At 43.9% G+C, this 12,468-nt stretch overlaps 1 protein-coding gene across 2 annotated transcripts in view; it reads left to right on the forward strand.

The window, feature by feature from the left end:
• The first annotated feature begins 147 nt into the window (after positions 1-147).
• Positions 148-12,468, forward strand: part of LOC123374725 (centromere protein P) — a 339,668-nt gene continuing 327,347 nt past the window's right edge. Inside the window, exons 1-4 of one of the 2 annotated variants that reach the window (XM_045024949.1) lie at positions 148-532; positions 3,413-3,564; positions 5,912-6,057; positions 6,521-6,609. In XM_045024949.1, the coding sequence (XP_044880884.1) occupies positions 3,431-3,564; positions 5,912-6,057; positions 6,521-6,609 (369 nt within the window). In that variant the 5' untranslated portion in view covers positions 148-532; positions 3,413-3,430. The remainder of the gene's footprint in view (positions 533-3,412; positions 3,565-5,911; positions 6,058-6,520; positions 6,610-12,468) is intronic. The other variant, XM_045024950.1, reaches the window with a different exon arrangement.

Raw genomic sequence — 12,468 nt, forward strand, 5'->3', positions numbered from 1 at the left:
GTCTCTATTCGCCTTCCCCTCCCCCCCCGCTTCCGGGACACACTGGAAAACAAGGTTCCTAGTGCCTCTAGCCCCCACCACTTCCGTCAAAGCCCATTCGCATACGGCACCGCAAGCGGCTCACTGTTCCCGACCGGCCGAGTATAGTTGGCACACGTCTCCGGCTCGCGCAGAGCTGTGCTCGGGCTCACCCACAGGGACCAGAACGCGGGGGGGGATCGCTCAGGGCAGTGCCCGGAAAACAAACAAAAATAAAGGCCGGGGCTCCTGGCTCGGAGTTAGAGTCGAGCCGGGCGTGTGACTGGCGCCCTGGCCGGCTGTGTGCGTGTGGCCTGGGAAAGGTGCCGTGGGCTGCTCCGGCGGCCCGGTGGTATCGCCCGGAGCGCAGCGGGCGTTCGTTTGGGCGGGCGGTTCGAAGCGCCGGCTCCAGAGCGGCGGCCGCGCGGGTTCCGAGCTTACCGCGGCCTGAGGGGACGGGGTCGCAGGTGAGGCTGGGCTGCCCCCTGTGGTGGTGTCGTCACGCTCCTTGCCGGTAGGAGTCGCGTCGTCCCCGCTGTCCTCCCGCGGAGGCTGGCGTGGGGGGGAGGGTTGTTGAACTGGGGCTGCAGGGGCGCATCTGTAGCGAAAGGGGCACTGGGGCTGCAGCAATTAGGTGTCTGGAGCTCAAGCAGTTTTTTTACATTCATAACGGATGCAGGAAGCCCCGAGGTGCTGGGGCTCTGACCTGCCAAGCCCCGAGGTGCTGGGAGCTCTGCCCAGGCCAGTCCTGACGCCAATTAACCGCTGGCTAACAGGGTCTTTAACAGTCGGCTCCTCCCTCACACAATGAGGAATCTTACAGTTGGGGCGGACGTGCCCCCTCCCTCCTGGTCATATAGGGCTCCTGGTGCCTGAGGGGGAAGCAGAGTCTGCTCAGCAAGGGACAGACCTGAACCCTTCTCTGTCCCACTGTCAGGAGCCAAGCGCAGTGGTCGGGAGAAGAGTCTGCTGCTGGAGGGAGCTGGCTCTGTTTCTTTCCTTTGGAGACCGGTGTGGCCCCCTGAAAACTAGCAACCCACGCGAAATGTCTGCGGGATTTCCCTGAGACTCTGGGGCCTGTATCCTCCCCAGCCATTTGTGGTTTTGGCTCCTAACTCTGGGAGCTATGCACATATATATTTTCTTTTGGGTTTATAAGATAAGAGATTCCTACCTTTGATGATCTGTGCATATCTGATAGTTATCTGAATATATAGTAGATTAACATCAAAAAGGAAAATGACCAGCCCTGGCCTGTCTTGAGTGCTGTGTATTCTAGGAGCAATGTTTTTAGACTTAAACATTACAAATCATTTAGAGTAAAACACTTGAAAATCAATTATTGTATTTCCTGCAGAATTTTGAGTGGTAGGTCATTCTATGATCACACCCCTTGAAATTGTGCAGGGAGCAAAGTGTAGGTGTTGGAGAGCAAACACTCTACTTCAGGAATTTGTATCAGATGGTACATGAAAGACAAATATTTAGACTTAATAAACATACATACTGCTAATGATTTGGAAACTTGGGCATTTAAAAACTAATTGTGGTTAGTTTTCTTAGCAGAAACATGTACGTTGTGTTTTATTCTCATTTTGAGTCTTTTGTTTTAAAGAGATGTGATCGCATAGGCTCCAAAGTGCATACTTATATCTGAAATACATTGTGTGCTGTACACAATCTTTCTGTCGTTTGAACATAAGCAGAGAACGTACACATCTGTTTCTGGAAAATGTAAACATTAAACTGTTTTGTATTCTCAAGCATGATGTGCCCAGTTTATTTCTGGTGTGTAACTACATTAACATCAGAATTAATTCACCCACTGTGTGTTACTTCTGGTGACCTTGCAGCCCATCTGAGAAGCAAACACAAGTTGGCAGGCAACAGAAATGTTTTGGTTTAGAGAGTGTTGTGCTGTGTATAGGAAACAAACTGTTGGTAAACAGCACTATTAATATGGATTCAGTACAAACAGGAACATACGTAAACAACAAAGGACTAGGTTTGAAAGAACACAATTGAGATAAAACAATTAAAAATTCCAATAAGAATAAAATTAACAATTTTTATCCATATTGAGTTTTGTAATCTCTACAACCATCTTTCAAATTTATAAATCCTGAATTTGGTGTGTAAGAAGCTGACAAAATCTTTAGTTTTCCAGAAACTGAAATTGCTTTTGTACGTGGACACTTCCATTGTATCTTTGTTGCCAGCTGCTGATTTGATGGACAAGCTATCATAAGAGTCAAATACTGAAGTAGTTTCTTCATTTAAGACTATTTAGAGCTGTGAACTGTTCAAATCTCAGCATTGTTGCCATATTTGATTTAGGTCTTCTATGAGTCCTTACTGCTGATTGAAATATTTTGCCACAGTATAGCAACTTACTGTGCTTAACCCCCATTCCCTTCCCCTCTTTCTGGGTGAAACTTTGGATCTGTTGAAGTCCATCACAAAACTTCAGTAGACCCAGGATTACACCCCTGGACTTGGAAACTACCATGACATCTGTGTATTTAAATTAGACCAATATTAAATTCAGTGGAAATTAAAAGGGTCATAGGGAATTACCAATTATTTCCTACAGGGTTGTGTATTTGTTGCATTAGGTTTTATTATCCCCTTTCATGAAAAATTCTGTATGGGGAAAGAACACACAAAGTTAGAACCTTCATCAGGTTGTCGTCTTGTCCACTCCCTTGTTACTCTGTGTTAGCCCAACTCATAGGGTGGCATAGGAGTTGGAAGCTGTTGTATGGGAATGTATTATGCTTTCAGCAGGATTAACTGCCATCTGGTTTTTTTGCTTATAAAACAAACACCTAATGACAGCATGCAGCCTAGAAGGAGCAGACATTATGCTTTGATGTGTCCCTAATCGCAGAATGTTTCAATCCCCAATCTTAGAGTGATTCCAAGAGGGGTTTCTGTGGAGTCTTAGGGGAATCAGTTTGTTCCCATTTCTGATAGCACAATAGATTTTTCCACTTCAGTATGGTCCTGATCCTGTGCCTTTTGAAGTCAATGGCAAAACTCCCACTGATTTCAGTTGTGCAAGGCTCAAGTCATTTGCTTTCCTCTAAACCTCACAGTAGAGGGCAATGTCTGGCTCATTGTCTACAATTCCTTTGATTTTAATATTATTCTGTTGCTAGTTTACCATTAAAGTTTGCCAAATATGTATTTCTTAGTCAAAAACCCTTGTATCTAAAATATTTAGTTTTCAGAAATGGTAAGCTGTGTGAGCTGAATCATGTAATTTTTAAAAAGGGGAGCGAGAAACTGTAATGTTCTACATATTTTCATAGTTTTTGAATCAATAAATAGGATCAAACATTAATAGTGTTAAAATGAATATACTTATTTACAAAATTTTATTTCGTTTTAGTAACATTGAATCTGAGAAATGGAGAGTGACATTTATCAAGTTTATGAAGATGAAATTCATTCTTTGGAAGAAGAAATTGAACTGTTAACTCAAAAGTTTGAAAACAAACAAGAATCTACATTTTATTCCGATGAAGAGATACAAATATCAGTGTATGCATTTTATATATTCAGATTAATCTCGGTTTATGAATGTACAGTCGAACCCATTTATGTCGACCTCGGTTAACTTGCCAATCCTGTTAAGTCGACGGTTTACAAGTGGAACCGCCAGACTCCCTCTTTGGCTTATGAGTTTCTCATCCCTTATGTCGATTTGCCGAACCCTAATATCTCGAGCCCGTCCCCGACCCACCGTGTCCCCAGCCGCCGGCTCCCCGGCTCTCCAGCCGCGCGGTTCCCCAGCCGCCCGCTTCCCGCGTCCCCAGCCGCCGGCTCCCCGGCTCTCCAGCCGCGCGGTTCCCCAGCCGCCCGCTTCCCGCGTCCCCAGCCGCCCGGCTCCCCGCGTCCCCGACCCACCGTGTCCCCAGCCGCCCGCTCCCCGGCTCCCCAGCCCCGCGGTTCCCCGCTTCGCCGTCCGCCCGTCCGCCCGGCTCCGCTTCCCCGCCCGCCCCCGCATACCCGGTCCCTGCCTGTCCCCGCCCGCCCGGCCCGCATACCTGGTCCCTGCCCGTTCCCGCCCCACATACCTGGTCCCGGCTTCTCCTGCCGCCCGCCCGCCGGCTCCGCTTCCCCGCCCGCCGGTCCCCGCTTCCCCGCCCCCGCATACCCGGTCCCTGCCTGTCCCCGCCCGCCCGCCCGCCCGGCCCGCATACCTGGTCCCTGCCCGTCCCCGCCCCACATACCTGGTCCCGGCTTCTCCTGCCGCCCGCCCGCCGGCTCCGCTTCCCCGCCCGCCGGTCCCCGCTTCCCCGCCCCCGCATACCCGGTCCCTGCCTGTCCCCGCCCCGCACGGCCCGCATACCTGGTCCCTGCCCGTCCCCGCCCGTCCCCGCCCCACATACCTGGTCCCGGCTTCTCCTGCCGCCCGCCCGCCGGCTCCGCTTCCCCGCCCGCCGGGGCCCGCTTCCCCGCCCCCGCATACCCGGTCCCTGCCTGTCCCCGCCCGCCCGCCCGGCCCGCATACCTGGTCCCTGCCCGTCCCCGCCCGTCCCCGCCCCACATACCTGGTCCCGGCTTCTCCTGCCGCCCGCCCGCCGGCTCCGCTTCCCCGCCCGCCGGTCCCCGCTTCCCCGCCCCCGCATACCCGGTCCCTGCCTGTGCCCCCCGCCCGCCAGGCCCCGCATACCTGGTCCCCGCCCGTCCCCGCCCCCCCGCCCCCTGGTCCCGGCTTCTCCTGCCGCCCGCCCGCCGGCTCCGCTTCCCCGCCCGCCGGTCCCCGCTTCCCCGCCCCCGCATACCCGGTCCCTGCCTGTCCCCGCCGGCCCGCATACCTGGTCCCCGCCCGTCCCCGCCCCACATACCTGGTCCCGGCTTCTCCTGCCGCCCGCCCGCCGGCTCCGCTTCCCCGCCCGCCGGTCCCCGCTTCCCCGCCCCGCATACCCGGTCCCTGCCTGTCCCCGCCCGCCCGCCCGGCCCGCATACCTGGTCCCTGCCCGTCCCCGCCCCACATACCTGGTCCCGGCTTCGCCTGCCGCCCGCCCGCCGGCTCCGCTTCCCCGCCCGCCCGTCCGTCCGTCCGCCCGGCTCCGCTTTGCCGGATCCAGCCACGTGCAGGCAGCGCGGTAAGGGGGCAGGGAGGGGGTGGGGGGTGGATAGGGGTTTATCTCGATCATTGGTTATCTCGATGGCTTTTGGCAAACCCCTAGGCCGTCGAGATAACAGGGTTTAACTGTATGTTCAGCATTGTTCTTTAGGTTTAAATGTCCACCCCCATTAATATTGTTTCATAAAGTAAACATTTTAGCAATAAAAGAATGAGAGGTATTGAGAAATACACTTGGTATTGTAGAGGTGGCTAAAGTGTAGCCTTCAGAAGTTTACAATGTGACCTCTCGCTGCCCTCTTTAATATGAGGTACAACCTGTGGAGGTCACAGATTCTGTCATGCACTGTTCTGTTGCCTTCTCTGTGTTGCGTGCTGCACCTCTATATTAAAATGAGGATAGCAGTGATTTGCTATATCAAATTTGATGTGGCATTCAGGATCCTGACAAGCTGCTAATTCTTTGACTCTGATTTAAATCTATAATTACGAAGTAAAATATATCTTCTCGAAGCAAAAGGGGTTGCTTTGATTATCATAACTGGAAAAATGCGGATAAGCTGCCAAAACTCATTTTACTGAATGCTCCTGTGGCAATGTGAGTGCTTTCCGTAACCACTAGCCTGTTGGTATATGGCAGGGAACATAAAGTATTTACATGGAATAGAGCTTACATGAGTAGTGCCTCTGAATTCAAAGTATAACTGAAATCATAATAAATTTCTGAACCACCTTCACATGTCTACATGTTAGAGCAACTCTTTTTAGACTGCTAATGGATCTTTTCAATTCTAGAAAATCACTCCAAGGAGAATCTACACAACATGAATCTCCGCCAGATCTGAAAGCTGAACTTGATTGTTTAGAGTCTGACCTCTCTTTTTTAATGAAATTCACTGGCATTTGGTTCACAAATTACTCCAAGGAAACAGTGGAAAAAAGTAAGCATTTGTGTGCCTATTAGTAACATTATTGCCAACATTTTGTTACAATTTGTTTGCAGTTGCAGATTATGGCTCAGCATTCAACATTTGCAGAAAAGCTTGTGCTCTGAAATGATAAAATACTAGCACAGTAATTGTTGGTGAATGGCATTCTGTGATGTTATACATACTGCCAAATGATTCTTGGTTTTACACTCAATGGCATTACAAGGTTATAACTGAAGACAGAATGTTGCCTATATATATATGGCTGGAGATACACTGAAGATCTAATTTGAACTTCTAATCAGTTTGGTAGGAAAGTTTTTTCACTTACATGGTTAATTTCATGATTTATATTGTGTATAATACATTGCCCACTCTTCAAATTTATAGCTTAATTTTGTTTTTCTTAATGGGGAGACAATAATTATTGAATGTGATCAGAAATCTAAAATATTTTAACCCACTTTCATTATAGCTGGAAACAAAACTATACAGAAGCACAGATTATCAGGAAATTGCTATTCACTGCCTTTTCAGATGGAATTTCAACTTCTAGAAATACAGGTAATGACAAGATATTTCTGGGGTGGTGGGGGGAAGTACACATCCATAATTATTTGGATTTGTCATGATAGAAGAAAAACTGAACTTTTGGAATAGTTACTGTCAGTCCTGGCTGAGTCCCCCTAGTGGACAGCCACTGGTCTGTTATAATTGTGTCCACCTTTTAATCTTATATGCATCAAATCCAGCTGGATCTGCAGAGTCTAGTCACTGCTTCCATTTGAAGGTCTCCTAAGACATTCTCCTGGTTAGGCCTTTTGTCTGGCACCCTTACTGGTATGAGAGTCTCTGCAGTCCAACTGCAATGTGACCCAAAATTAATGTTAAGACCATGCTAACTTCTTCAGCCACTTTGCACATTCTTCCAGAGTTCCACCTAGCTGTGGTTGCTCTGGTTTACAGTTTCTTTGTCAGGGACCACATGGTTGTTCAAGCAAAGAAAACAGGCTCTGCAAAGAAACTACTTAAAATACACATTTTACTATTAGTGCTCTGCCTGCCCAGGGACATTCAGATTTAAACTGGATTAAGGTACAGCAAACTAATTCCACTTTACTCCTGAATGAAACCATCAACAGGGATGTGTGTGCATGGGTGGTGGTGGTGGAAACGTTTATTTTATGCACATTGATTTCATACCTTTTAGCTGATTCGCCTTAATTTTCCTGACTGTCCTCATGTGGACATGCCCTTAGCATAAAAGAATTACAGATCTATGCAAAACAATAGATGCCTGAATGCAATCCTGCCCTTAGAGTCCTTACCACTCCTGAGAGTCCTTGGGTTTGATCAGTGTTGTTGGAGGTAGACAAAGCCTCTGCTGCCTCCACTCCTCCAGTTGTGGTGGCTGTTTGTATTGATGGGATGGTTTGCTTGCTTGGAGAGCATGTCTGTTTTAAAAGCAGTCTCTGACACCTTTTCTATTTCTGTCCTCCTGCTGAGAATATTCCTTGCTCCAACCTTCCTGTTGGCTGCTGGGCAGACTCGTGTTAAAAGTCAACGATTCTACTGAAAGCAACCCAATTGCTCTACCAGAGTGGAGCTACTTAGCAATAGTCCACGCTGGCAATGTTAAAGCACTGCCTTCTGTGGTTGAGGCGCCATGAGGGGCATGGCTACCAGCGCTGGGAGCATGGCTACCAGCGCTGGGAGCATGGCTACATTGGCGCTTTACAGCACTGCAACTTGCTGCGCTTGGGGTGTGTTTTTTCACACCCCTGAGCCAGAAAGTTGCAGCTCTGTAAATTGCCAGTGTAGACAAGCCCTTAATGTTGATTGTCCCTTGATGGCCCTATGTCAGCTTCCCAGACTTAATCCGTTCCTGCTACAAAATGGAAGTTGTAATGAACACCAAAGATGACAAATGTTATTAATGAAAAATTAATTTGACAGACATACTATCAGACTGTCATAGATCGATATTACATATACTGATCGCTATATGTGGGGTCGGGAAGGAATTTTCCTCTTGGTCAAATTGGCAGTGATCTTGTGATTTTTTTCGTCTTCCTCTGCAGCCTGGAGTGCAAGTTAATTGCCAGGATTATCTGAGTATATCTCACTTAATCAATTTGCTGCCACTACAGGGGCCTCGGTCGTTGATGCACCTTCTATTCTCTACTTGTGGCATGTAATAGTTTAGTCTCCCGTGGGCTGTAATAATTGAGTCTAATTTTGATTGTTGGGTTTAGTATGCAGGTGCTGGGTGGTGTTATGGCTTGTGATAAATAAAATATCAGCTAGATGATCTGGTGGTTCTTTCTCAGCTTACATATCTGAGTCTACATTTATTTTCCAAATATTTGGCATATTATATCTTTAAGTCTGTTACTGTCTTAAACAGGGCATATAAGTGCCATTAGCGTTAATCAGAAATAAGCACATGCTTCAAGAAAAAAAGACTATATTGTCCTCTTTAGGGAGTTATACTGTTTTAATACATTGTTTTTATTACACAAAACTTAGTGTGTTAATTTCGGTACGCATCAGTTATTAGACAAGGGGTAATTGTTTTCAAGTTTTTTTTCTGTTGTACTTTTGCTGATGCGCCAATGTCTTCATTTTTTGCTGAGGATATACTTACCCTCAGATATTGTTATTCAATAAACATACTTATGAATATGTAAAAGAAAAATGGATTAAGTCTACTTGAAGAGAGAGACAAATTAGTTTTGAAAGATTTGGTCAAAAATAACTACAAGGAATTGAGTTTTGACAACTTGGAAGAAAAAATGTCAGTTTATTAAGAGAAAACTAGCCACTCAGATGTATCTGTGAGGTGAAGAGTGATTAACATGCTAGAATGAGGTTGGGAGGAAATGGTTTCTTACAAAGTCCTTCAGATGCATACTTATATGAAGTAGTATCATTTGATGTGCTTTTTTTGAAACCAACATGGTATATTCAGATTCTGCAGAACCAAAGCTTTCATTTAAAAAATATAACTAAGTGTTTAGCTTTCATAGTAACTTTCCAAGCACTAAGTGAGTGTAACTGTTACACACTGGTGGTGTCCTCAGTTTGCAGACAGTGTGAAACTATGATGCTTTGAGTCATGATCTTCCTTGCCCCCATTAATTTCATTAGAATATTACTTCTCACACTTCGTAATGTTTTACATGTCATCATTAACTATTTGACTGCTGTTCATTCTATCAGCTGTGATAGGTAAATGGTGGGTGAGAATGAAGCACACGGAGGAATTTAGAGTTGTTGCATGAAAAGGAAGAGTGAAGAAAGAGAAGAGAGAGAGAGAAACAGGGAAAGGAGGATAGGAAAAGGAAAGATATAAGACAGAAATAGCTGTGGTCCTGGGCTGAAATTTTTTTCCCACTGAACAATGGTGAATGCAGTTTAACAAAGAATAATATCTGAAAGTTGAATTGCCATGTAAAGGCTATATTCTACTTTTGATCTTTGATCAATCATTCTATTGATATCAGTGGATTGTGGACTTAGGGTAGAGTATAAGACTAAATTTATGAAGCAGCGTATAGACTGTAGTAGTGCCAACCCCAAGAGTTCATAGATGAGTCATGATTTTTTTTTTAAATTGGGTTCTCTTTATTTGTCTTTTTGTTTTTTAATCTTTAGAGTGAACTTGCGTTATGTTTTTAAGCTTTTCCCCTTAGCCATGATGCTTGTAAGCTTAACTTTAGTTAAAAGAAAGTGGAGATTTTCATTTACCCCAGGAGTCCAAGAGTTGGATTTCTATGAAAAACACGAAATATCATCGAGGAGTCCTTGTAGCACTTTAGAGACTAAGACATTTATTTGGGCATAAGCTTTCGTGGGCTAGAACCCACTTCATCAGATAGCTTATGCCCAAATAAATTTGTTAGTCTCTAAGGTGCCACAAGGACTCCTCGTTATTTTGCTGATACAGACTAACACGGCTACCACTCTGAAATGAAATATCATGAGACTCATGACAAAATCATAAAAGTTGGCAACACTGGTTTAACTACACGTGGAATTTGGCCCTCTACAAAAATAGGTATGACTTGTTGCCTTAATGGGTAGAAAAGTCTCATAATATATAAAATCTTAAGGTAAATGTAAGAAAAATGTGAACAGGTTTTAGTAGCACAAGAACCCTACATATTAATGAGAGACATTACTAATCAGCTTCCATTATAAAGCCTTATATTAATCTCCTAAAGCTATGGCTTGGCCTGAGCATTGCCTTGTTTACCCTAAAAACAAAGGAAAATGTTTCTGCAGAATCTAAGAAAGTGAATCTAATTGTTCTTGAGCTACAGATAATTAAAATATTCTGATTAGAATTTTTTTACTTTTCTAACATTTTCATCTTAGTTCAAAAACAGTTTGGTTCTCCCCCTTCAGACTTCTGATATAAGCAAATCTTGAGCCATAATTGTGACCCTAAGCCTGCAAGCACCAAATCACTTGTGTAACTTTACTCACAGTTATAGACCCATTGACTTAAATTTAGGACTGAATCCTACAAAACTATACTCAGCTGAGCAGTCATCATTTGTGCAAAAAGATTCACTGAAGTCAAAGGGACTACTCACCTTAGTTTGTTTTTACAGAATCATGACCTCTTTTAATGCATTGTGAAGTTAACATATTGAAGTGAAGATGCAGAATTTCATGTTAATATTCTAATAAACAAAATTTCAGGCTAATAAACAAAAATCCATGTTGATTGTGCACTTTAAATCTATGCCATTAGATGGCAGTATTTCACTATTTACTGACTGATTATTGAATTTAAATGAATTTTTTTAAATCAGAGAAATTGTTATTTTTATGTGAATTTGTTTTGTTGATTGGTTATTTCCCAGAACCCCCCCTCCCCAAAAATCTGTGTCAAAATTATAATTTAAAATGCTAGCAGAGAGAGAGTAATTTTCTGGCTTTGTTTTCCCCTCCCTTTTGCATTATACATTTTAAGTTTCTGATATTTCATGCCTTTAAAAATATGGAGCTATATAAGCATCCGCTATCATACAGCAAATTACACATACAGATTCTAATGCGTATAGCACATATCTACTTGTACAGTCATTAAATACAACGCAAATGTATGGCCTTGTAATATGATGGAGATTTTACATACACAAGTCACGAAATTTAAAGCTGTGGTTTCCATAGCAATTATAATTCAGCTTCCTTGCATGCACTGTATTACTATATATGGTGTTAAATTTGAAGATTTTATTTATAATGTGACGATTACATTCACTGTGAGAATATCTATGAATTATTTAGCTACAGTAGTAAAATGTCAACACAACATTTCATGAACACAGCAAATGGACATATTTTGCTTTTAGTTTCTATTTTTTTTAAGAAATGGACAGTGCAGCATGCTTACTAGGACGTTCAGATTTTTGTATGTGACTAATGTGTGTGTAAACTTTTTTCCAGAAGTGTAGTTCAGAATTTTGTATTCTTTTTTTTTCACAACTAAAGGAAATATCCTTTTGTGTTTTTGGTATGTTGGACATTCTATGAAAATATTTCACACACTGCTATTTGGCTACCTCAGCAGCATAAAAGAGAGGCTGTGTGTGAATTTTTTTGTGCATAACAACATTTGTTTAAACAAGGAATTGTTTGGGTTTTTCAGACTAATGGTGAAATAATGGTAGTCTTGCGATTAAGACACAAGATTAGAAGTTATGAGATGGGGATAATCCTGGTTTTGCTACAGACTTCCTGTGTGATGTTATCCAAGACAGGTCTCCAGCCTGCAATGAAAACACTGAAGTCATTGGGGGTCTGCATGGATGGAGGGGTCTGCCCATATTTCTCAATGAAGGATTGGGTCTTTAGTCCACAATTTTAAAACTTGGAAATTTTGCCATAACTTCTGTTCCTTAGGTTCTCCACCTGTAAAATTAGGATGATAAATGTTTTACTTCCTAGGACATTGGTGTTGGGGCACAGATTTACTAATATGTGTAAAGTATTCTGAGACCCTTAGAATAAAAATATAGCTCTAATCCTCCTGCTACTATTCCCCCCAAGCCCCTTTTTGAGGAATGCCCAATTAGGAACAAATAGACCAGAACTGGATGAAAGATAAGTTAGGATTATTTTTCTTCCACCTGTTTTGGGGATATATAAAATGGCCACAGCATAGATTTCATCTGATTCCTTTCATCTTGCAACTTAATGAGTTAAATTCTTTTGTTTCCCCAGGTTCTTGAGAGAAATCTGAAAGTTTTACCACAGCAAAGGGTTTTTACTTCTGTCTCTAGATTTTTTTATTTTTTTTTAAAAAGGCCTGTACTGGTGCTAAAAGTCATTAACAATGAAAGATGGAGTCCCAAGTGCCAAAGCAGAGATCCTTTACTGAAAGATGAAGTTTGACATAAAAATACCGTG

The sequence above is a fragment of the Mauremys mutica genome, chromosome 7 (genome assembly GCF_020497125.1).
Source record: "Mauremys mutica isolate MM-2020 ecotype Southern chromosome 7, ASM2049712v1, whole genome shotgun sequence".
Taxonomy (NCBI): domain Eukaryota; kingdom Metazoa; phylum Chordata; order Testudines; family Geoemydidae; genus Mauremys; species Mauremys mutica.